The sequence below is a fragment of the Cetorhinus maximus genome, chromosome 1 (assembly GCF_964194155.1).
Source record: "Cetorhinus maximus chromosome 1, sCetMax3.hap1.1, whole genome shotgun sequence".
Lineage (NCBI taxonomy): Eukaryota > Metazoa > Chordata > Chondrichthyes > Lamniformes > Cetorhinidae > Cetorhinus > Cetorhinus maximus.
Window position 1 is genome coordinate 44,343,881 of NC_135879.1, and position 26,240 is coordinate 44,370,120.

At 44.7% G+C, this 26,240-nt stretch overlaps 1 protein-coding gene across 2 annotated transcripts in view; it reads right to left on the reverse strand.

The window, feature by feature from the left end:
- The window catches only part of LOC144679771 (transmembrane protein 144-like), a 127,666-nt gene that overhangs the window by 31,136 nt on the left and 70,290 nt on the right, over positions 1-26,240 (reverse strand). For both annotated transcript variants that reach the window (XM_078540526.1, XM_078540517.1), the window contains exons 6-8: positions 14,104-14,184; positions 13,655-13,736; positions 2,586-2,665 (exon numbers count right to left, since the gene is read on the reverse strand). In XM_078540526.1, coding sequence (XP_078396652.1) covers positions 2,586-2,665; positions 13,655-13,736; positions 14,104-14,184 — 243 coding nt within the window. The remainder of the gene's footprint in view (positions 1-2,585; positions 2,666-13,654; positions 13,737-14,103; positions 14,185-26,240) is intronic.

Genomic DNA, 26,240 nt, shown 5'->3' on the forward strand with positions numbered 1-26,240 from the left:
AGAAACAAGAATATCTAATTCAGATCACAAGAGGGTCCTATTGTTACATGCACACTATGATACAAGTCGACATAGGGCAGTGGGTGTCAATTCCCATAAGAGTAAGGCATTCAGGCTGCTTCTTGGAGGAACTGCTGCCGCTGAACTGAAGAAAGAATCTATAGATCAAAATTTCACATGATTACAGAAGGTCAATGCAGTTCAATCTTTTAGTGCCTCTCCAGTGTGCTCATGCAAAGTTTCAAATCAGGAGATCAGTGCTTGGCAGTTTGAAGGCTAAATTAAGCTAAATTCTTCAATGAGTGATGGAACTACATTACTTTGAAAAGAATGCCACCCAGAGGCCAATACAAATATTTTTTGGCAGGCCTTCCCTTGGAAAGATAAAAACAAAAAGCTAAAAGCTACTGCGGATGCTGGAAATCCAAAACAAAAACAGAATTACCTGGAAAAACTCAGCAGGTCTGGCAGCATCGGTGGAGAAGAAATCAGTTAACGTTTCGAGTCCTCATGACCCTTCGGCAGAACTGAGTATAGTTAGGAGAGAGGTGAAATATAAGCTGGTCTAAGGTGGGGGGGCGGGGGGAGAAAGAAGTTGAGGGTGGGGTGGTTTAGGGATAAGCAAGCAGTGATAGGAGCAGGTAATCAAAAGATGTCACAGACAAAAGGATCAAAGAGGCGTTGAAGGTGGTGATATTATCTAAGAAAAGTGCTAATTAAGAATGGATGGCAGGATACTCAAGGTACAGCTCAGTGGGGGCGGGGTGGAAAGACTAACAAAGTTTTAGTTTTAGATTTAAAAATAATGGAAATAGGTGGGAAAAGAAGAATCTATATAAATTATTGAAAAAAAAAGGGGGGGAGAAACGGGGTGGGGATGGGGGGAGGGGGAGTTTAAGATCTAAAGTTGTTGAATTCAATATTCAGCCCGGAAGGCTGTAAAGTGCCTAGTCGGAAGATGAGGTGCTGTTCCTCCAGTTTGCGTTGGGCTTCACTGGAACAATGCAGCAAGCCAAGGACAGACATGTGGGCAAGAGAACAGGGTGGAGTGTTAAAATGGCAAGCGACAGGGAGGTTTGGGTCTTTCTTGCGGACAGACCGCAGGTGTTCTGCAAAGCAGTCGCCCAGTTTGCGTTTGGTCTCTCCAATGTAGAGGAGACCGCATTGGGAGCAACGAATGCAGTAGACTAAGTTAGGGGAAATGCAAGTTAAATGCTGCTTCACTTGAAAGGAGTGTTTGGGCCCTTGGACGGTGAGGAGAGAGGAAGTGAAGGGGCAGGTGTTGCATCTTCTGCGTGGGCATGGGGAGGTGCCATAGGTGGGGGTTGAGGAGTAGGGGGTGATGGAGGAGTGGACCAGGGTGTCCTGGAGGGAACGATCCCTACGGAATGCCGCCTAGGGGGGTGAAGGGAAGATGTGTTTGGTGGTGGCATCATGCTGGAGTTGGCGGAAATGGCGGAGGATGATCCTTTGAATGCGGAGGCTGGTGGGGTGATAAGTGAGGACAAGGGGGACCCTATCATGTTTCTGGGAGGGAGGAGAAGGCGTGAGGGCGGATGCGCGGGATATGGGCCGGACACGGTTGAGGGCCCTGTCAACGACCGTGGGTGGAAAACCTCGGTTAAGGAAGAAGGAGGACATGTCAGAGGAGCTGTTTTTGAAGGTAGCGTCATCAGAACAGATGCGACGGAGGCGAAGGAACTGAGAGAATGGGATGGAGTCCTTACAGGAAGCGGGGTGTGAGGAGCTGTAGTCGAGGTAGCTGTGGGAGTCAGTAGGCTTGTAATGGATATTGGTGGACAGTCTATCATCAGAAATTGAGACAGAGAGGTCAAGGAAGGGAAGAGAAGTGTCAGAGATGGACCATGTGAAAATGATGGAGGGGTGGAGATTGGAAGCAAAATTAATAAATTTTTCCAGGTCCCGACGAGAGCATGAAGCAGCACCGAAGTAATCATCGATGTACCGGAGAAAGAGTTGTGGGAGGGGGCCGGAGTAGGACTGGAACAAGGAATGTTCCACATACCCCATAAAGAGACAGGCATAGCTGGGGCCCATGCGGGTACCCATAGCCACACTTTTTATTTGAAGGAAGTGAGAGGAGTTAAAGGAGAAATTGTTCAGTGTGAGAACAAGTTCAGCCAGACGGAGGAGAGTAGTGGTGGATGGGGATTGTTCGGGCCTCTGTTCAAGGAAGAAGCTAAGGGCCCTCAGACCATCCTGGTGGGGGATGGAGGTGTAGAGGGATTGGACATCCATGATGAAGAGGAAGCGGTTGGGGCCAGGGAACTGGAAAAGCCCGTTTGAAACAGGCAGTGCACGTCTGGAGTGTTACTCAGATGCTCCGGCTATGGTCTGGGAAGCCTCTGATCAGAATCAAGATTGGGGCCAAAATGAGCTGTGTGCAGTTTGTACAAGCTCTCGGTCAGCCATGTGCTTCCCCAACTCACAGGCTTACAAAGCAGGTATTGGTGCATAGTCTCAACACAAATAGCTCAGAACTTGCTTTATCTAGAGGGCTGCAAACACTCACCATTGGATTAACAGTCCCATATGTCACTTGCAATGAAACCTACAATACTTACACAAGCCTCTTCTTTCGTGGACTAAGCTTGTCTACCCAGGATTCATCTGACAAGGCCGCTTCTCCAACAGTATTTATATTCTATATTTAAAAATAAATGTTGTTATGGACTTCCCAACAGTGTCAAATTTCTAGTTGTAACAACTGAACTCCTTATAAAGGAATTAATACAGTCTTAGAAAATTCCAAAATCTAGAAGTCAAAATAAAATGAGAAACAATTTTAAAAAATATTTGTGCTCCTATGGCATTTCTAGCTGATGGGGCAGTTATTACACAAACATAATATGTTAGGAGTTAGGAGGAGTAGGCCACTTGGCCCCTTGAGCCTACTCCGCCATTCAATAAGATCATGACTGATCGAATTTTAACCTCAACTCCACATTCCTGCCTTTCCCGATAACCTTATCAAGAATCTATCTACCCCTGCCTTAAAGATATTCAAAGACTCTGCCTCAACCACCTTTTGAGGATGAGAATTCCAAAGTCTCTGAGAGAAAATCTTTTTCCTCATCTCTGACATAAATGGGCGGCCTCTTATTTTTAAACAGTGACCCCTGTTAGAGCTCATGAAATGGAGCTTGGCATTCATGGAACTCACACAGGAAACGTAATGGGGATACTGGCTGGTCATGGAAAATGAGTAAAATCTACACTCGTAAGTAAAAAGATTGTTCAAAGTTCAGAAAAGGAGTTTTCGCAATACTATTTTCATATCAATGAAAATAAGGACACAAAAAATTTGTAACAAGAAAATGCCATTAATTCCATCAGGGTTGCTACTTGCACATACAACACACATAGGATCTGTGTCACTCAATTAATCTCAGGATGCATCTAAGACACTTAATAGCAAAGTATGTGTATGTTATTAACTCAGTAACAGTCTTCCTGATGGAGGGGCATTAAATTTAGAAATATGTAAAAATTTCTCAAACCATTATTTCAAAATTTAACTGGTATGAATGAACTGCTTCTTATAAAACATATATTACCTACAGTGAACAGAATTTAATAGCTCAAAAGCAAAATACTCTGGATTCTGGAAATCTGAAATAAAAACATAAGATGCTGCAAATATTCAGCAGGTATGGTAGCAGCTGTGAACAGAGAAACAGAGTTGTTTCAGGACATGACCAAAATTCTGTATTTTCTTCAGAATTTACTAGTTGTTTATTTGGATCAATAATTATCTGAAAACATTTATTCTCTATATTTATATTTGAAACCCATTTTTTGCTGGAAAAATCTTCAAAGTTAAATCTTGATAAATCAAGGCCACAATCTCACTTCTGATCTGCGTGCCTTCCATTGCTCTGTTTGCAGGACAGAAAGCTGAAGACATGGTTAGAGAAGTGATTGTGAACTGGACAATTTTACTGCTGCTGCTTCAGTTTTAACAGAGGCAACCAGACCACTTAACGGGGTTTATTGAAGTGATGTATAAAAGAGTCTCTGGGGAACCTGTGCCATCAAGACTGTGAACCTACCTACGGTGGTTCTGCTGGCCTGTGCTGTTTGGGTGATGGCCATCTCCGGGGACCTCAGATGGAATACGGCTACCGGTGAATGGGACTTGAGGGCCAAATCAGTTGAATGGGAAAGTAAGAGATCTTACATAGCAGAAGCCAAGGTAGAAAACTATGGAACTGCATGTGATGCCACATGGCTGCAGGGTGTAGTACAGGTGCTTGTGGTTGTGGAAGACATATTTTTGTTGTATCGACTATTTAAAATGAAATTTACCTTTTTATTTGAAGGATCATTTGCTTTTTATTTCATGTTTAATTTGCATTGATTCTGATTCGTGTTAAAGTAAAAGTTACAAAAAGTGAAATTGTGTTGGTAATTTCTTCATTTGGTGGTCGTTTGGTAAATTTGGTTATTTTAGGTTTATGGTTCCTCCATTGGGAATTTAACAACATGTGGCTGAGGGAGTAGTTTCACGCGACAGGCAGGAACCATATAGTCAGGAGGGGCTCTGCCTGAACTGCCTGGGTCCAGGGTCCCAGCAGAAAGGATGAACAGGATGGTCACAAGGAATTTAAATGAGTAAGGAGAAGGGGGCTTGGGTGGTAAAGGAAGTATAAATAACAGATCAAAAACAAATGAAAGGGAAGAGAGTAACAATCAGAAATTGTGTTTCAACTCTACAGGTAAAGGGAAGACTAAAAGATGTAAGTAATTAAAGCAGGAGATAAATAAGAAGCGTGTGAGTAAACATTACAGCAGAAGCAGTCGTTAGCATGTGTGGCCCAAATAAGCATTCGCTATAAAAACGCATGGAGTATACAGAACAAACTGAATGAATTGCAGGTGCAAATTCAACTTGGAGGGTATGACGTGGTAGCCATTACTGAGACAAGAACTAGCTGAGCGATGAGAACCAGCACAGACATGAAGAGTCAAATGGTTTCCTGTGCTGTAACCGTTCTATGAATCTATTCTATAAATATACCAGGGGAAGGATCTTCCGGTTGGCGAGCGGGGGCGGGGCCCGTTCGCTTACACGTAAAATGACATGGGATGACATCGGGTGGAACTCCCGCCATCACCCCGCGTCATTTCCATTTTAAGGTCGGTGGGGGCGCAGCCGAATCAGCTGCGTGCCCGCTGACCTGTCAACGGCCTATTGAGGCCATTGAAGAAGTAATTGACATCATAAATGGACCTGCCCATCCAACCTTAGGGTTGGCGGGCAGGCCGGGGAGCCTTGGCGGGCTTCAGAAAAAGCATGAAACCTCATCCATGGGCAGGATGAGGTTTCAGGAGGGTATTTAAATATTTAATAAAGGTTTCAGTAAAAGTTATGGACATGGCCCGACTCATATGACAGTGTCACATGAGGGGACATGTCAGGGAAATCTTTCTATCATTTGTTTAACAATTTTTAATTTGGAGCTGATCTCCCTGAGGCAGCACTTAGCCTCAGGGAGATCAGTGCACTCTTTTGCACGCATGCACGAAAGAGCGCACTCTCGGCTGAGGGAATCCCCCACCCGCAGAGGGAGCGCATAGCGCTTCTTGGCAGACGTTATGCTGGGCGGGCCTTAATTGGCCCAGCCACGTAAAATGGCGGCGCGCCCCTGATCGTGGGCGCCGATTGGAGGCACGCCTGCCCGCACCCACTCCCGCACTTCCCCCCGGATGGGGAAAAATTTTTTCCCCAGGGACAGAATATTATGCTCGGAATGCAGGCACACGCCCAACATGCCAGAGCGCAAAATGACGCAGGGTGGCGTCAGGTGTGCGTCCCGACGTCATCGAGCAGTCTTGCAATATTTCGTTCAGTGGGCGCACGCCGGAGTCGACTGCATGCCCGCTGATAGTCAAAAGGCAGAGTCACATGAGGGGACATGTTTTATTAAATTTTTATTCTCTTCATTTTTTTTTTTACACAGCGCTTTAATCTCCCTGAGGCAGCTCCGTGCCTCAGGGAGATTGAAGTGCTCTTTCTCATGCATGTGCGAACTGCATGCCAGACCCGGCTCTCCCTCCTCCCCCTGTCTCCACCGGCAGTTTTCCACGCAGGGCGGCCCTTAATTGGCTCGCCCGCATGAAATCGCGGTGCGGAGCTGATCATGGGCGGTGGTCGGCTTCCCAACCGCCCCCGCCCTTCCGGCCCAAGCACCCCCACCAAGGGCAAAATCCTGTCCCAGGTTATAAAGTCTACAGGAAAGACAGAGAAAATAGTAAGGAGACAGGAGTAGATTAAGGATGAAATCATTTAAATGAGAAGAGACAATATATAATGAGAGGCAAGCATGAGACCTTATAGTTAGAATTAAGAAACAGAAAAGGATTAAGACTGCAGTGATTGTTATATATATATAGGCCTCTCGAAGTAGCTATTTGATTGTATAAATGAAGAGATGAGAAGTGTGTAGCAAAGGCAGAATAGTTTGAATGGTTTGATTTTAACTTCCTAATAGATTGAGATAAGCAAACTAGCACGTCAGAAAGGTGGTGAGTTTCTTGAGTACGTTCAAGATAGTTTGCTGCAATAGTATGTCTTCACAGAATCTTTTCAGCGCAGGAGGAGGTCATTCGGCCCATCGAATCTCAACTGGATCTCTGAAAGAGCATTCTATCTAGTCCCACTCCCCTGCCTTATCCCCGTAACCCTGCACATTCGTTCTTTTCAGATAGCAATCCAATTCCCTTTTGAATACCTCGATCAAACTTGCCTCCACCACCCTCTCAGGAAGTTCATTCCAGACCCCAACCACCCTCTGGATGAAAAAAAAAATTCCTCATATCGCTTTTACTCCTTTTGCCAATTATTTTGAATCTGTGCCCTCTAGTTTTGATGCTCTCTTGACTGTGAACAGTTTCTCACTATTTTACCCTGTCCATGCCCCTCAGGATCTTGAATACCTCTACCAACTCTCCTCTCAGCCTTCTTTTCTCCAAGGAAAACAGGCCCACCCTCTCCAATCTACCCTTATAGCAACAGTTCTCTATCCCTGGAATCATTCTTGTGAATCACCTTTGTATTTCCTCCAATGCCTTCACATTCTTCCTCAAGTATGGCACCCAGAACTGGACGCAGTACTCTAGATGAGGCCTAACTAATGTCTTATACAAATTCAGCATAACCTCCTTACTATTGTACTCAAAGTCCCTATCAATAAAGCCTAAGATACTATATGCTTTATTAACTGCTCTCTCAACATGCCCTATCTTCAATGGCTTATGTACATATACACTGAGGCCCCTCTGTTCCTGCATTTCCTTTAGAGTTTCTGCCTTTATTTTATACTGTCTCCCCATATTCTTCCTGCCAAAATGAATCGCCTCACGCTTCTCTGCATTGAACGTCATCTGCCATTTGTCTGCTCAATCCACCAACATGTCAACGTCCCTTTGAAGTTCAAAACTATCCCCATCACAGTTGACAATGTTTCCAATCTTCATATCATCTGCAAAGTTTGAAACCATGCCCTGAACACCACAGTCTAGATCATTAATATATATCAGGTGGAGCAAGGGTCTCAACACTGACACCCGGGGAAACTCCACTACAAATCTTCCTCCAATCTGAAAAACAACCATTTATCACTTCTCTCTGTTTCCTCTCACTTAGTCAATTTCTTATCCAAGTCCTACTTTTCCTTTTATTCCATGACCTAGAATTTTGTTCACAAGTCTGTTGCGTGACACTGTATCAAACACCTTCTGAAAATCCATATACACCACATCAACAGCGTTGCCCTTATCAACCTTCTTTGTTACCTCCTCAAAAAACTCCAGAAAGTTAGTCAAACATGATTTTCCCTTAATGAATCCATGCTGGCTTTCCTTATTAATTCCTGCACTTGTCTAGGTGATTATTATTTTGTTCCAAACTATAGTTTCCAGAATTTTTCCTACCACTGAAGTCAAACTGACTGGTCTGTAGTTGCCGGCTTTATCCTTGTACCTCTTTTTGAACAAGGGTGTAACATTCACAATTGTCCAGTCCTCTGGTACCACCCCTGTGTCTAAGGAAGACTGAAAAATTATCACTGGTGCCTCTGCAATTTCCACTCACTTCTCTCAGTACCCTTGGATGCATCTCATCCGGTCCTGGTACTTTATACATTTTAAGTAAAGATAATCTTTCTAACACCTCCTCCTTCTCAATTGTAAATTCTTCCAGTGCACCACCTCTCTCACCTCGGCCTCAGTAACATCTTCTTCTTTTGTAAAGACAGGTGCAAGGTACTTGTTTACTACCTCCGCTACTTCTTCTGCCTCATTTACAAGTCCCCTTTTTATCCTAATCAGCCCTACTCTTTTACCCTCCTTTTCTTAATGGTATGCTTATAGAAGACCTTGAGATTCCTTTTTATGTTAGCTGCCAGTCTCTTTTCATGCTCTCTCCTTGCTTTTTTTCTAAAATTTTTCACTTCCCCTCTGGTCCTTCTATATTCAGCCTGACTCTCCATTGTATTTTCAACCTGACATCTGTCATACATGCACTTCTTCCTTTTCATCTTCACCACTATCTCTCTTGTCATCCAGGGAACTCTGGATTTATTTTTCCTACCTTTCTCCTTCAAGGGAATATACCTTGGCATTGTTTGCAATACTTTTTCTTGGAAGGTAGCCCACAGTTCAGCCACCGTCTTTTCTTCCAACATTTGATTCTAACCCACTTGACTCAGATGCATTCTCATCCCATCAAAGTTGGCTTTTCCCCAGTTAATTATTCCTGCTCTGTTTTGTTTCTTGTCCTTTTCCATGCCCAACCTAAACCTTATGACACAATGGCCATTACCTCCGAAATGCTCTCCCACTGATATCTGATCCACTTGCGCCAACTCATTCTCAAGAACCAGGTCCAGCAGTGCCTGCCCTTTTGTTGGACTGGAAACAAACTGCTGCAGAGAATTATCTTGAACACATTCCAGGAACTCGTGCCCCTCTCGTCCCTTTGCACTATCCCTATCCCAGTTTATACTTGGATAATTGAAGTCCCCCATTATGGTTACTCTATAATTCTTGCACCTCTCTAATTTCTTCACAAATTTGTTTCTCTACATCCCTTCCACTAGTTGGTGGTCAATATACTACACCTATTAATGTTATTGCACCTTTTTCATTCCTTACATTTAGCCAGACAGATTCTGTCTTTGACCCCTCTGCAACATCCACTCACTCCAGCGCTCTCTGATATATCCTCCTTATCAGTTAATACTTCTCTACTTCCAACTGCCAGTTTTTCTCCTTTTTATTCTGAATTTCCCCTCTGGTTCCTATCCCCCTGCCAATCTAGTTTAAAGCCACCCAACAGCACTAGCAACCTCCCCACGAGGACGTTAATCCCAGTTGTGTTAAGGTGTAACCCTCCCTTCTTGTAAAGCTCCCACCTGCTCCAGAACCGGTCCCAATGCCTCAGAAATCTAAAGCCCTCCCTCCTACTCCATCTCTCCAGCCATGTGTTGAGCTGCCTAATCTTCCTATTCTTAGTTCACTGGGAGTAATCCTCAGATTACTGCTCTTGAGGTCCTGCTTTTGAATTCCCTTCCAAACTCCCTAAAATCTGCTTTCAGGGCTTCATCCCTTTTTCTACCTATGTCATTGGTCCCAATGTGCACCATCACCTCTGGTTGTTCACCCTTCCCCAAATGAATGTCCCGCAGCCGCTCTGTGACATCCCTGGCACCAGGGAGGCAATATACCATCCTGCAGTAATGTCTACAGCCACAGAAACGCCTTTCTGCTCCCCTAACTATGAATCCCCTATCACTATAGCACTTCCATTCCTCCTCCTCCCCTCCTGTGTTGCTGAACCACACATGGTGCCACGAACCTGGCTCTTGCTATAGCCCTCTGAGGAACCATCTCGCCCACCAGTATCCAAAATGGAAAAGCGGTTAGAGAGCGAGATAGCCTCAAGGGATTCCTGCACTATCTGCCTGTTTCTCTTATATTCCCTGGCGGTCACCCAGTCCCTCTTTGCCTGTGTACTGCTTAGCTGCGGTGTGACCATCTCCCGCAATATGCGATTCACGTAGTCCTCAGCCTTGCGGAAGCACCACAGTGATTCCAGCCGCCGCTCGAGTTCTGCAACCAGGAGCTCAAGTTTCTGTAGCTAGTGACACTTCCTGCAGATATAGTCATCAAGAGCACTTCGTGCCTGCACAACTTCCCACATCCTGCTGGATGTACATTCCACATAGCTGAGCTGCACTGACATACCTTAAATTTTATATAAAGTGTTCACTACAGAATGGCATAATATAGTACAATAACTCACTTGTCACTCACCAATCGCCTCCTCTGTGCAAAGTCCGGAAAGGCCTATACTTACCAGCCAATCAACTTATGTGACTCCTGTGATGTCACTTTTAGGCTTAATGTGTAAACTCCCGGCTGTCTCTCTCCTCTGCTTAATGGGCTCTCTCTCACTCCTTCCGCTACTTTATGGGCTTCCCCTGTAGCAAAGTAACAGCCAGCCACTGGAGGCTGAGGAAACGTAGAAAATGAAAGGGCCACCTTTTTCCCTCTTCATTGAACTCCCTCACTCACCAAACTCCAACTTAAGCACTCTAATGCACACAAAGCAGCACTCCAATGCAGAACAATAAGGAGGCACACCATATTAGATTTGTACTGAGCAACAAGCCAGATTCAGTTAACAGCCAAAATGTATGGAAGCATTTATCTAATCATGACCAGAATACGATTGAGTTCAACATAGTGTTTCAAAGGAAGAAACTCAAAACAGCTACTAAGGTTCTAGATTTACGTAAGGCCTGACTGCAATGCAATGAGATACAGAGCAGGATTTTGGATGGGGGTCAAACACGTGTCCCAAATTCAGATTGTGTGGCAACAGTCATCTACTTTGGATAAAGCAAACAGAAAAAGCATAGAACTAAGTACTTTCTAAATAGTGAAAAGCTAGCAGCAGTGGAGGTTCCTAAGATCTGTGGATGCCCAGGTACATAAATAACTGAAACGTCAACAACAGGTACAGAAAATAATCAAAAAGGCTAACAGAATGCTGGCCTTTATATCTAGAGGGCTAGAACACAGGGGGCTAGGAGTTATGCTAGAGCTATACAAAGCCTTATTTTGAACACACCTGGAGAATTATGACCAGTTCTGGGCATCACATCTTAAGAAGGATATATTGGTCTTAGAGGGAGTGCAGTGTAAATTTACCAGAATTTTACGAGACTCCAAGGGGTAATTACAAGAGATTGCACAAGCTAAGGTTAAATTCTCTGGAAGTTAGAGGTTTAAGTGTTGATTTGACAAAAGTCTTTGAGTTATTAATGGGAACTGATAGGGTAGATAGAGAGAAATGATTTCCACTGGTTAGGAATCTCAGATGGGGGCATGGTCTAAAAATTGGATCAGGGCCTTTCAGAAGTGAAATTAGGAAACGTTTCTTCACGCAAAGGGTGGAAGAAGTTTGGAACTTTCTTCTGCAAACAGCAATTGTTGCTAGATCAATTGTCAATTTTAAATCTGAGGTTGGATAGATTTTTGTTAACCAAAGATATTAAGGGATATGGGGCAAAGACAGGTATGTGGAGTCAGTTTGCAGGTCAGCCATGATCACATTGAATAACGGTACAGCCTTGAACTGCTATATGGCCAGCTCCTGTTCTTATGTTTCTAGTTTTCAATTCCTCGAAACATAAATCATTCAAGTCATAAAAGTATTTAAATGCTTCTCAGTGAACATGTGCATCAAAAATTGTGAGAAAAGGGTCCAGACCAGAAATTGCAGAGGCACTAGTGATAATTTCAGACTGCTGGGTGGAATGTCCTCCCTTTCTGTTGGCTTCTGTATAATACTAGTATTGTAAATCTCACATGGTCCTGCATATATTAATTGAATGAACATAGACAACTCTGACCTGTCTGATGTCTGTTTTATTGACTGTCTATCTCTCTTCTGCTTCTTTTGACTTTTTCTTCTTTCCTTTTCTAGTCAGGTGGAAGGTGGTGGGTGAAATGGCACGAAAAGCAATCTCCTCTCCTCCCAAACTTAACTTGTTATGTATTTTCCTCAGAGGCTGTTTGCTTTTAACATTCACCATTTTAATTAGAAAAAGAATGCCTGTCTGCCTTTTTCCTTCTTTTGCCTTACTCTGTCTCTCTCTTCCTGCCTCCATCCTCCTGTCCACCTCATAGATGTTTAAAAATTAGCAATATCTCCGGTGCAAGTCAGAAGCGCTGAATGTTTCTGTCATCAAAACTCCAGCTTAGCTTCAAAATTCAGCTGGTGTTTTTCTGAAAGTTCAGGTGACATTAAATGGAGATATGCTCTCCCTCGCCTTTCCTTTAATCCAAGGTACTCTTTCATTCAGCCCCTGTCTCATCTCACTCTCTTATGTTTATTATAGAAAAGCTACTGTAGGTGTCCCAAGCACTGATAACTGAAGACTGCATTTGGAGTGGTGGTTGGGACAGGGTGGGGGATGCAGGGAAAGTGTGGCTTCCTTGGCTCCTCATCCATTCCCCAATTTTCCTCACTTTTCTTGCTCTCATCATGTCCTCTACCAAAGGCCGGCAGCCGGGAAGGCTCCTGCAGATACCTGAGACCCATAGCTGTGTCCATTTCCTTCCTTACTGTTCAAAGCTAGGCTCAGCCCTTTGGCACCCCTGCACTCAGGATTGACTAAAATTTTTGGTACAGCCCGTTATGAGTAAATTTCCTGCCCTGCATCATGCCAAATGGGGGTCAGGAAAAGTCAGGCCTTTATTCCTCAGTATAAACACCCTCCTTCCACCTTGACAAGCAGAACTAATTTTATTTTCCAATAAAAAAGAACTGGCTCTAATATTGGACTTATCACATCTGTCAGGCATCCTATCACATTTCACAACCAACCAATTACTTTTGAAGTGTACAAAAGCAAAATACTATAGGTGCTGAAAATCTGAAATAAAAACAGGAAATGCTGAACATACTCAGCAGGTCAGGCAGCATCTATGGAGATGTGAAACATGAACAGTTTCTCTCCTACAGGTGCTGTCTGACCAACTGAAGATTTCTAGCATATTCTGTTGGAGTGTAGTTATGCTGAATTCGCTGGGAAATGTGGGAGCCAATGTGTGCACAGCAAGTGCTATAAACAGCAAATGAGATGAATGAATATATACTTTCTGTGGTTTTAATTTTGGGAGGCATGTTAGCCAGAACATGAGAACTTTCAACTGGGCTTTAAATTATGCCATGTGGGTCATTTTAGTCTATCTGAGCAAGGAGGTGAGGCCTCAGTTCAAGTCTCATCTGAAAGACAGCATCTAAACTGCAACATCCTTCAATATAGCACTAAATTGTCAGCTTAGATTATGTACTTAAATCCTGGAGCCATAAATATCTGACCTGAAGAAGTAACACTGCTACCAACTGGTGCAGAAAAAAACCCCCAAAAGTACCTTACTGTTCCTGCTTTGTGTATTCCATCATTATGGAATATTATTTGGATACAACATTTACAGAATACAGAATCAAAATCTAAGGGTAACCCAAAGCAAGGAATTTATTCAACTTTTACACAGAAGAGTTTGCTCTAGTGAAAGAATTTCTCCAAGACCGACTCCACAGGGAGCTGTTACTCACACTGTCAATCAGTAATGGAAGTGTTGATTCGGAACTGTTTGCAGCATTTATGTCACTCTTGACAAAGAAAAATATGATGGCACTAAAACAGAAAATATTTAAATCAATGATTTAATTGAGCAAATCAAAAATGTCAGACTTCAAAATTCAATGTAGCTTTAAACTGACAACAACTTATATCTTATTAGAACTGTACATAAAGGATTCAGATAAATAGATAATTTTGTTACAAATTCCTGTCATCACTTTTGTTACGTATGAATAGAGTGGGAGTTGCTAATTAACTAAAATAATAACCCACACTATTTTTTAAAATTGCAAATATACAAATTCCTTTACACAGAATCTATTTACATTTTCCAGGACAAAGCACATCTTATAAATCTAGCTAGTGAATACAAATTGCATCAATTACTCTTATTTCTTTCAAAATGGCTAGTCAGGTTTACCTCATGAAAGACAGAGCTGCTCCAATGTAGTTTAACCAAGGTTTTGCTACCTCTTCAGGGTCAATGCCAAACCAGCCAAATCTGAAATAAATTATACAGTACAGTTTTGATGAAGGGTCATTGATCTGAAATGTTAATTCTCTTTGCAGATGCTGTCAGACCTTTCTGAGTATTCCCAGCATTTCTAATTGATCTGAACTTGTGCCGTCAAAAACCAAATTAGCTGAACCACACTACAACCAAACATGAGCATTGCAGCATTACTGTCCCTGTAAGAGAGGAAATGCATAGAAGTACACTACTAGTTTGGAAATTCATTATTATTTTTTGAAAGAAGTGATAAAACAAAGCATCCCTGGACCTATTAAGTTGGTGACTGTAAAGTGAGGTAGGAATGTGTCGGAAAAAATGTTACATCTGGAGTGTTATGTGTGAAAAAAAAATCTGGGGTGGGCAAAACCCTTAAAACATTATATAAGATGCTATCAATACCTTTTTTTCAAGTGTATACCAGATGAGGGAAATGCAGAGAATATCTATGTGAATTTTCAGAAGGCACTTGAGAAGTTTGTTATTTTTTAAAACAAAGTTAATATTGAAAGCAGGGAGCAGAAATAGCAATAAATTGAAAAAGCATTGTTAGGGCAGGCAGATGGTTTGATTACCTTCTTGGGCTTTTGTGCAGAGCAGAAATGACCCAGCCTCCACTGCTCTTTGGAGTGGAGAATTCCAAAGATTAACAACCTTCTGAGAGAAGAAATTCCTCCTCATTTCCATTTTAAATGGGAAACCCCTTATTATTAAACTGTGCCCGCTAGTTCTAGAGTTCATCAAGAGGGTAAACATCCTTTCAGCATCTATCCTACCAAGCCCCCTCAAAATCATGCATGTATCACCTCTCATTTTTCTCAACTCCAATGAGAAAGGCCCAACTTTTTCTCATAAGGCAACCCCTTCATCTGATCAACCTTCTCTGAACTGCTTACAACGCAAATGTGTCCCTTCTTAAATAAGGTAACCAAAACTATATACAGTACTGTAGGTGCGGTCTCACCAATGCGCTGCAGAGTTGTGACAAGAGTTCCTTACTTTTAAACTCCATCCCCCTTACAATAAAGACCAACATCCCAGTTGTCTTCCTAATTACTTGTTGTACCTACATGCTTTTTTTTGTGATTCATGAACGAGGACATCCAGACCCCTCTATACCACAGTCTCTCTCTATTTAAATGATATTTCTGAAAAAAGAGACATACTATCGAAGCTTTTCATCTTGCACTCATCAGGACAGATGCAAGTATACCAAATTTAAAAGGGAACTAGAATTTATACTGCATGAGAAAAAGAGTGCTGATTGGTCATCGGGTGTGCTCTGATCGGTCAAAGCATTGCCATGGGGAATATAGACAAGGCAACAATTGTCCCCCAAGCTTTCATTTAATTGAAAAAGGTGTAATGCCTGGACATGTTCTTTCTGTTTGCAGAGGACAAGGTTTTGCATATGAATATATATAGCAAGCATAAATGAGCCACATTGTGAACCCAACTGATAATCCTAAACTGGTTGTTAGTGTAATTATTGGCACATTCCAGATTGTTCAGTAAGTGCTGTCCAATCATGGAATCGCATCTAATGTTGGATACTACATTCTGAGTTTTGCAAGCACAGGCTGGTTGAGTGCAGTCAGACTCCTTTCCAGTATCTAGGAAACTTTGGAAGATTACAGCCAATGCGCCCACAATCTCTGCAACCACTCCTTGTAAGACCCTAAAATGAAATACATCAGGTCCAGAGGAACTTGGTTTAATTCCATTAGTTTTCCTAGTACTTTTTTCTCTGGCGATTCCTCCCTCTCTCTTGCCATTTGATTTTCTACTATTCTTGAGATGCTTTTACTGTCTTCTACAGCCAAGACAGATACAAAATACTGGCTCAAAGTCTCTGCCATGTCCTTGTTTCCCCATTATTAATTCCCCGGTCTTGTCCTTTAAGGGACCAACATTTACTTTAGCTACTCTTTTCCTTTTTATATACTTGTAGAAGGTCTTACAGTCTTGTTTTTATATTTCTTACTAGTTTACTCTCATATTCTAATTTCCCCATCTTCATTTTTCTTCGTCATCCTTTGCTGGTTTCTCAAATTTTCTGGCCTACCTCTAATCTTTGCAACATTGTATGTGCCTTTTCTTTCAATTTGATACCATCCTTAACTTCCCTATGTAGTCACAGATGGTGCACTCTGCTTGTAGAATCTTTTTTTCTCAATGGAATATATTATTGTTGAGAGCTAGGAAATATCTCCTTAAAGGTCTGCCAACTGCCTTTTAACCTATTTTTCCAGTCCACCTGCAGCCAACTGTTTTCATGCCTTTGTAATTGCCTTTACTTAAGACACTAGTTTCAGACCCAAGTTTCTCACCATCAAACTGAATGTCAAATTTTATCATGTTATGACCACTCTTGCCTACAGGGTCCTCTACTATGAGGTCATTGATTAATCCTGTGTCATTATATATTGCCAGGGCTAAAATAGCCTGTTCCCCGGTTGGTTCCAGAAAGTATTATTCTAAGAAACTGTCCCGAATACACACTGTGAACTCATCCTCAAGGCTACCTTTACCAATTTGATTTATCCAATCTATATGAAAATTTAATTTGCCCATGATTACTGCAGTTCCTTACAAGCCCCCATTATTTCTTGATGTATGTTCTGTCCTGCAGTGTAGCTACTGTTAGTGGCCTAAAAGCGACACCCCAGTGACTTCTTCGCTTGCTATTTCCTATCTAGACCCATGATGTTTGGATGCTGGCAGTAATATTTTATTAAAGAATCCATTTTACATTCAAGATTCCATTTTGTAGTTAAGACATCTTATGGAATCTGTAGAAGTAGGCAATATCTGTAGAATAGCTGTAACTGTTGTCATATAAGATAGCCTTCTGATAGTTCTAATCTTCTAACAGATAAATCTACCAGTTTGTTTGGTTTTTCAGTAATGGCTAGGACAGCCTTTTTTCTGTTCAATAATAGGATGAGAGTGTCGTTGGCCAGGCCCGCATTTGTGCCCAACACTTGACCTCAAGACTCTTGGATGCTGAGTTGATGTAATTCAATGTAATACTAAGAGTGAAGGTCATGGAGGAGGCACTGTAAATGACCTTTTATCTGAGCTTAAAAAGACAGACCATTGGAAGGAAGTTTAAGAGAGCAAGGGATGGCTACTCTGCACCTTCAGCTCAACAACTGTAAACTAAAGTCTTCTGTAGACAACTCATGGTGATGTGAATGCGATGAGTATCATTTCCCTAATAAAATCTGTAACATTTAAGGCTGCATTTAGAACCATCATTCCTGGCTCAGAGACAACAGCTCTATATGGTTCCTCTAACAGTATTAATTAAGAAATGCGTACAGCAGAGATCGAGATGTAGAAATTCAACTATTGTACAGCAGGAGGAGTGAGGGATTGTTTGATAATTCAGCATAACATGTTCTAATGTTAGAAAATATTAGAAAGAACATATTAGAAAGAACTGAAGCAAGGACAACAAGCTAGCTGAGATAGGATGAGCATAAACAAATTTTCAAATAGAAGGAAAGGAGTTACTGGGATTAAGAGTAGGGTTGCCAGTTGTGATTAAATGTATTCCAGGAGATTTCATCACATGACTTGTCCCCACGCTCCAGCTATTAGTTGGCCAACACATCCATCCTTGTGACGCACTGTCTTCCTACGCCAATTGGGAAACAAAAAGACTCATCAACCAATTGGATAATGCCTGACTGTCAATCAAACAGCCATTTTTTTCAGCTTTTCAATATTTTTTATATCTGGTAAAGAGAAAGGTTCAAAGAAAACAACAAAAAAACAATCTTTAATCTTTTTTAACACACCAATGATTTTTTTCTAGGGTTGCACACAGCAGTGTCCTGGAAATTGATCTTCAATTCCTGGACACTCCTGTCAATCCTGGAGAGTTGGCGACCCTAATTAAGAGCGAGCACAGGAATTACATTTGTCAGAAGTAGAATCAGTTGATCTCATCAGGGTCAGGCATACTATTGTAACCGAGAAACAGAAGATTCAACAGACTCATTACTGATAAAAGTTGATGATCAATATAATAATGAAACAGAATGGAGCAATGGAAAGAGATTCTTTACCAAGGTCATTAAGGTTAAAATTGAAAGAGAAACACAAGCCTCAAAAAGCCAGGACAGCTAGCAACCATACTATCAGAATGAAAGAGGGGCTGGAAAAGAATAATAAATTTACTGGATACATTTTAGCAAGGAACCAGAAATGGCTGAAGGAGCAGGATGACCAAAAAAACAACAACAGGCAAACACAATTTAGGGAGGTGCAGGAAACAGCCGATTAGGCAGATTAATTTTGCAAGTCTCAGAGAGCACAGCATGTTGATGTATGTTGCTTTGTGACACATCATATGTATCAGCAGGCTTTCAATGCTCTAATTCCAATTTTCTCCCAGCTCTACAGAAAGTATCAGTTCTTCCGATACAAAGCTATGGATATCAGCAACCTTCCAGTATCGGACGTACCCGATGTCACTGCACGCTATCGCGATATTTCAGTGGGCGGGCGCTATGATCTCCGATGCGCACCCACCATTAATTAATGGGCCGGTTAAGGCCCTTGAGCCATTAATAGACGGCGATTTTTTGGAGCCCGTGTGATCTTCAGATCGTCGCAAGGGCACAACAGGCAGGCGGCTAGGAACTAAATTAAAGAACAGGTCCTCAAGGGTTATAATCTCCGGATTACTACCCGAGCCACGTGCAAATTGGCATTGGGACGCAAGAATAAGGGAAGTAAACACGTGGCTAAAGGAGTGGTGCGGGAAAGAGGGGTTCTATTTCGTGGGGCACTGGCATCAGTAATGGAACAGGAGGGATCTGTACCGTTGGGACGGTCTCCACCTGAACCAATCTGGGACCAATGTTCTAGCGAAAAGGGCAAATAGGGTGGTCAACAGGACTTTAAACTAGAAAGTGGGGGGGGAGGGAAGGGTAAAACTCAAGAAGTATGACTAATGGGAAACAAAGCAGCAGGTTAGCGTGTGGGGGGGTGGATTCAACTTCATGGAAAATTATGAAAAAACTGAAAAGAAAGGAGAGCCCAGGAGAGGCTATTAAAGTCTCCAGAACACAAAATAGGACAGAGTGTTTGGAAAGGGCTAGGAATCTAACTTCAAGCACATCAGATAAAGGGATGACAATGAGAAAGGGGACGGGAAATACAGGACTGAAGGTGTTGTATCTGAATGCACGCAGTATACGAAATAAGGTAAATGAGCTTGTGGCGCAGATTGAAATTGGCAGGTATGATGTAGTAGGCATCACGGAGACATGGCTGCAAGGGGATCAGGACTGGGAGCTAAATATCCAACGATATACATCCTATCGAAAAGATAGGCAGGTTGGTAGAGGGGGTGGCGTTGCTTTGTTTGTAAGAAATGAAATTAAAATGATAGCGAGAAACGACGTAGGGTCAGATGATGTAGAATGAGTGTGGGTTGAGTTGAGGAACTGCAAAGGTTAAAAAACCATAATGGGGGTTATGTACAGGCCTCCGAACGGTAGTCAGGATGTGGGGCAGAAGATACACCAGGAGATAGAAAAGGTGTGTAAGAAAGGCAAGGTTACAGTGATCATGGGGGATTTCAATATGCAGGTAGAATGGGAAAATCAGGTTGGTAGTGGATCCCAAGAAAAGGAATTTGTGGAATGTCTATGATCTCATTGGCTTTTTGGAGCAGATTGTGGTGGAGCCCACTAGGGAACAGGCAATTCTAGATTTAGTGATGTGTAATGAGGCAGATTTGATAAGGGAGCTTAAGGTGAAGGAATCCTTAGGAGGAAGTGACCATAATATGATAGAATTTACCCTGCAATTTGAGAGGAAAAAGCTGGAATCAGATGTAACGGTATTACAGTTGAATAAAGGCAACTACAGAGGCATGAGGGAGGAGCTGGCCAGAATTGACTGGGAGATGAGCCTAGCAGGAAAGACAGTGGAACAGCAATGGCAGGAGTTTCTGGGAGTAATTTGGGAGACACAGCAAAAATTCATCCCTAGGAAGAAGAAGCATACTAAAGGGAGGACGAGGCAACCGTGGCTGACAAGGAAAGTCAGGGACAGCATAAAAGCTAAAGAGAAAGCATACAATGCAGCGAAGAGCAGTGGGAAACCAGGGGATTGGGAAGCCTACAAAGACCAACAGAGGACAACTAAAAAAGAAATAAGGAGGGAGAAGATTAAATATGAGGGTAAACTAGCCAGTAATATAAAAGAAGATTGCAAGAGTTTTTTAGAAAGGGTAAGAGAGAGGCATAAGTGGACATTGGGCCGCTGGAAAATGACGCTGGAGAAGTAGTAGTGGGGAATAAAGAAATGGCGGAGGAACTGAATAGGTACTTTGCGTCAGTCTTCACAGTGGAAGACATGAGTGACATCCCCAAAGTTCAAGAGAGTCGGGGGGCAGGGGTGAGTATGGTGGCCATTACCAAGGAGAAGGTGCTAGGAAAACTGAAAGGTCTGAAGGTGAATAAATCACCTGAACCAGATGGATTACACCCCAGAGTTCTGAAGGAGATAGCTGAAGAGATAGTGGAGGTGTTAGTGGTGATCTTTCAGGAATCACTGGAGTCAGGGAGGGTCCCAGAGGACTGGAAAATCGCTAACGTAACCCCCCTGTTTAAGAAGGGAGGGAGGTAAAAGACAGGAAATTACAGGCTGATTAGCCTGACCTCGTTCGTCGGTAAGATTTTAGAATCCATTATTAAGGATGAGATTTCAGAATACTTGGAAGTGCATGGTAAAATCGGGCAAAGTCAGCATGGTTTCATCAAGGGGAGGTCATGCCTGACAAATCTGTTAGAATTCATTGAGGAGGTAATGAGTAGGTGAGACAAAGGAGAGCCAATGGATGTTATCTACTTGGACTTCCAGAAGGCCTTTGACAAGGTGCCGCACAGGAGGCTGCTCAGTAAGTTAAGAGCCCATGGTGTTAGAGGCAAGGTATTAGCATGGATAGAAGATTGGCTGTCTGGCAGGAGGCAGAGAGTGGGGATAAGGGGGTGCCGGGTCCTTCTCAGGGTGGCGGCCGGTGACTAGTGGAGTTCCGCAGGGGTTAGTGTTGGGACCACATCTTTTCACTTTATACATTAATGATCTAGATGAAGGAACTGAGGGCATCCTGGCTAAGTTTGCAGATGATACAAAGATAGGTGGAGGGACAGGTAGTATTGAGGCGGCGGGGAGGCTGCAGACGGATTTGGACAGGTTAGGAGAATAGGCAAAGAAGTGGCAGATGGATTACAATGTGGGGAAGTGTAAGGTCATGCACTTTGGTAGGAAGAATAGAGGCATAGACTATTTTCTAAATGGGGAGAGAATTCAGAAATCTGGAGTGCAAAGGGACTTGGGAGTCCTAGTCCAGGATTCTCTTAAGATTAACTTGCAGGTTGAGTCGGTAGTTAGGAAGGCAAATGCAATGTTGGCATTTATTTCGAGAGGACTAGAATATAAAAGCAGGGATGTGCTGCTGAGGCTTTATAAGGCTCTGGTCAGACCACATTTGAAATATTGTGAGCAATTTTGGGCCCCGTATCTCAGGAAGGATGTGCTAGCCCTGGAGGGGGCCCACAGGAGGTTCACAAAAATGATCCCAGGAATGAAAGGCTTAACATATGAGGAACATTTGAGGACTCTGGGTCTATACTCGATGGAGTTTAGAAGGATGAGGGGGGATCTGATTGAAACTTACAGAATACTGAAAGGCCTGGATAGAGTGGACGTGGGGAAGATGTTTCCATTAGTAGGAGAGACTAGGACCCGAGGGCACAGCCTCAGAGTAAAGGGAAGACCTTTTACAACAGAGATGAGGAGAAACTTCTTTAGCCAGAGAGTGGTGAATCTATGGAATTCATTGCCACAGAAGGCTGTGGAGGCCAGGTCATTGAGTGTATTTAAGAGCAAGATAGATAGGTTCTTGGTTGGTAAGGGGATCAAAGGTTACGGGGAGAAGGCGGGAGAATGGGGTTGAGAAACTTATCAGCCATGATTGAATGGCGGAGCAGACTCGATGGGAAAAATGGCCTAATTTCTGCTCCTATGGCTTATGGTCTTATGGGTAGGCCACATTTTTAAAAACATTATCCACGGGCGGGATAAGAGGGTTGTCGCGAGTGGTCTTTGGTAGACATTTAATGGTTAAACTTACTCCTACTTGCCTGTGTGAACAGGACAACTTCAAATCTCTTCAGAGCTGCCTGGAAAGGAATAACAGGCTTCAGGTCAGGACTCTGGAGTAAACATCATTCTTGGGGTCTTGCTGGTTTCAGGAAGCCTTACCTTACCCTGGGAATGGGAGTTGTGCTCTCCACTGGAGGCACCCCCTCTGAGGTGGAAGGGAGGGCCAGAAGAGGGAGGAGGCCAAGAGTCCATATTCAGCCTCCAGGGGAGCCACCTTTGGGAGGGCAGGCTCAGGCACAAGGGACGCAGGGCCAACAGGAAGTGCAAGGCAGAAGGGACCACAGAAGACGCCACTATCCTGCTGCCAGGGTTTACAGGCAGCGAAGAAGCTACCTCAATATGTCTGAGGTGCAGTGCCGAAGGAGGTTCCGTCTCTCAAGGGAGACAGTGACCTCCACCTGTCAGATGATAGGCCCTGAGGTCAGTGTCAACTGTGTGGGTGGGCACCGCATGCCAGTGGCGTTGAAGGTCACGGCTGCCCTCAACTTCTATGCATCCGGCTCTTTCCAGGGGTTGGTAGGTGATCTTTGCGGAGTCTCCCAGTCAGATGTCCACACTGTGTCAAGCAGGTAACAGACGCTCTGTTCAGGTGTGCACTGACTTTCATTCACTACTGCTGGGACATGGGCAGCCAGGCAGAGCGAGCCTCAATTGCTGGGTTCCCCCGCATCCAGGGTGCAATCAACTGCACACATGTGGCCATCAAGGTGCCAGCGGTTCAGCCGGGTCCCTTTGACAACAGAAAGGGCTTCCACTCCATGCATGTGCAGATAGTGTGTGACCATAGGATGCAGATTCTGCAAGTCTGTGCAAGGTACTCAGGCAGCTCCCACGACGCCTACATCCTCAGACACTCCCAGGTGCCGGCGCTCTTCAGTGTTCCAGCCCGGCTGGATGGATGCCTGCTGGGTGACAAGGGCTATCCGCTCAAAAGGTGGCTCATGACACCCCTCTGCTATCCAAGAAGAGGCCGAGCAGTGGTACAATAGGAGCCATGCCTCCACAAGGGCGGTGGTAGAGAGAACCATCGGTCTTCTCAAGATGCGCTTCCAATGCCTGGATCGTTCAGGGGGTGCACTGCAATACTCCCCAGATCGTGTGTTAGTGACAGCGGTTGCATGCTGTGCTCTCCACAATATGGCCTCTTGAAAGGGGGGACGTAGTGGAGGAAAAAGATATAGCCGCAGACGTTCTGGATTCACACGATGAGTCCAGCAGTGAGTCCGAGGACAAGCACACTTGGGAGAACGCTGAGGGGATAGACACCGACCCGGGCAACCTCCAGGGAGGCAGGGACACACGGGAGGCTTTAATCCAACAAACCTTCAGCTATCCTACCACAGATGGACCTCCAACACATGCCAGGGCTGCAGGCTCCATACTCGATACCTGAGAGCATTATCTGCCTGGTTAGGAACATTAACTATGTGCCTTGTCAATAAAGCTCAATGACAAAGAAGTCACTCATAACATCATAGGTTCCCATCCACCTGCAGGAGTAAGGAATCAACATGAGTCTTGTTCACAAATAAAGCATTTAATGAATGTACAAAATAAAACAGAAAAGAAACTTAATTCAGAGGTGTTGAGCTGCACACCAAATGATCATCAACTAATACAGGGGCAACATAAAACCACGAGTGAGAAGCCCGTGGTGTGCCTAAGGCGCCTTAAGCTTACGTTTTCGGGTGCTACGTCTAGGTGCTTCCCCCTCGCTGGCACTGGCATTGGCATTCGAGCCAGCCTGCTCACTCTACTGTCCTGTTGGCCTTGATGACCTTGGTGGGCGTCCTCTGGCCTGTGGAGCCTTTGATGGCCCCGCCTGGGAGGGAGCAGCCAGTGCCACGGCTGGCATCTCCCCAGTCGCCGAAACCTCATCGGATCCCACGGTCACTGGCAGAGGGGCGGAGGAGCTGCTGCCCTCATCCGGAGGGTCCTGAGAAGAGCTCGCAGAGATGACAAGCAGGTTGTGCGCCGACGTGAGGTCGCTTCGGACCTCCCTGCTCACCACTGATGGATGGGCACCTAGCTGGAATACTAGGTGCCCAATCCATCTCCCACACTGACACTGACCAGCTGAGGTCAATGCCTCTGTGAGGGCTTGCAGGTCCAAAAGCATCCACAGGAAGCCCTGACTGTTCTCCTGGAGGAGGCTCTCCATGAGAGTTGCCACTCTCTCCATGGAGGAAGCATTGCGCTCGGCCATGTGGGTCAATACATTGCTGATGCTCCGCATGGACTCCTCCATCACGGAGACCATGCCGCGCATTGCCTCATGTATCTCCGCCAGGCCCTCCCGCAGACCCTGCTGGACTTCCAGCGTCTGCTGCCTCAGGCTCAACATCAACCACCGACTGAGCACGTTCCTGGTCCCTTGCAATCCTCCGACTGCCGGCGCCAAGGGCACTCTATGTCTCTGCCTGCACCTCAAGCAAGTGTGAAGGGCCCTCACTACTGTGCCCAGGGACACTAGCCTACGATCTAATTCCCACCAACGTGCTAGTATCTGCGTTGGTGCCTGCCTGGCTGAGATGGTGTGACGCTGATGCTCGTAATTCATCCGGCCCCTCAGGTGTGAGAGGTGGCCCCTCTGCCTCCTCGTCCCAGCCCTGCTCCGGTAAGGCTGAAAGGATGAACAAGGACATTTGATTAGTTGAAGTTGAGACAATGTCTATGTGCATGCCTGGCCCCCAGATCAGTATGCGCTCCTCCTTCCATAATCAATGGGTAACCCATGTTGGAAGCTTAAATCACTAAACAGTCAACAATGGAATGGTTGCAAGGACAGACATGGTGACCTCAGTGCACAGCACTCTTACCTCCCCCTGGCACCCCAGCCTCAATTAAGGCTCGCCCAGCGTGAACCGGTGGACCTGGGTGCATGGCACCTCTCCAGCTCAAGAGCCTCCTGCTCGTATCTGGTTATAATCTCCAACTGTGCCTGACCTTTGCCAGTCCGCATCTGCTCTGTGTTAGTGTGCGCGGTCTTCTCCTGAAAAGGAGCATTGATTAGTGCACTCTGTACCTGGATTGCCATTGTATCCCTGCCACCCCCACCTGAGTGGGACATTGCAGGGCTCATGTGAATCGTGACCCTGGAGCAGCTCACACCAAGCAGCCAGGGCTGACCCCCTTGCCCAGAGGCTGTCCCCATCACATTTGCCACTCACACCGTATCACCTTCCAAAGCAAGGAAGCACAACCACGTGGAACTCCAAGGGCAGCAGATGGATGGGTGAATCCTCCACCTGGAAGTTCCCCTCCCAGTCAGTCAGCAGCCTGACTTTGAAATGTTCCGGAGTTCCAGCACTGAGCCTAGGTGCAGATCCTTGAGATCGCCCCCAAAACAGGACTGTGGGTGTAAGTGCACCACATGCAGCGGATACAGAACCCAGCTCAGCACAACCCTCTCAGGGTGAACTAGGCATGGGCAATAAATGCTGGCCCACCCAGCAAAGGCCACATGCTGTGAATGATTCAATGCAGTAACTACATTCAGAGTTGGGGGGTGGGCAGGAGGGGAGACCTAACTGCTGTGCTAAGTGACCCACGCCAACACAGTACTCACCCTTCCCGATCGCAAGAGGTCGTTGAAGCACTTGTGGCACTGAACCCAGGTGCATCACACCACATCGTGCCAGCTGACAATTTCTGCCACCTCCTCCCAGGCACATTTGGTCATGTGGGGGGGCCTCCTCCTCCTCGGCACGAGGATCTTATGCCGCGCTGCCACCTCCTCGAGGAGGGCATCAAGGCACTCATCTGAGAAGCGAGGGGCACAGTGCCCTGCCGACCTGCCCTCCTGTCTGGCCTGGTCACCAGCAGCGGTCTGTGGAGCCTTTCTGCTGGCCATGGTT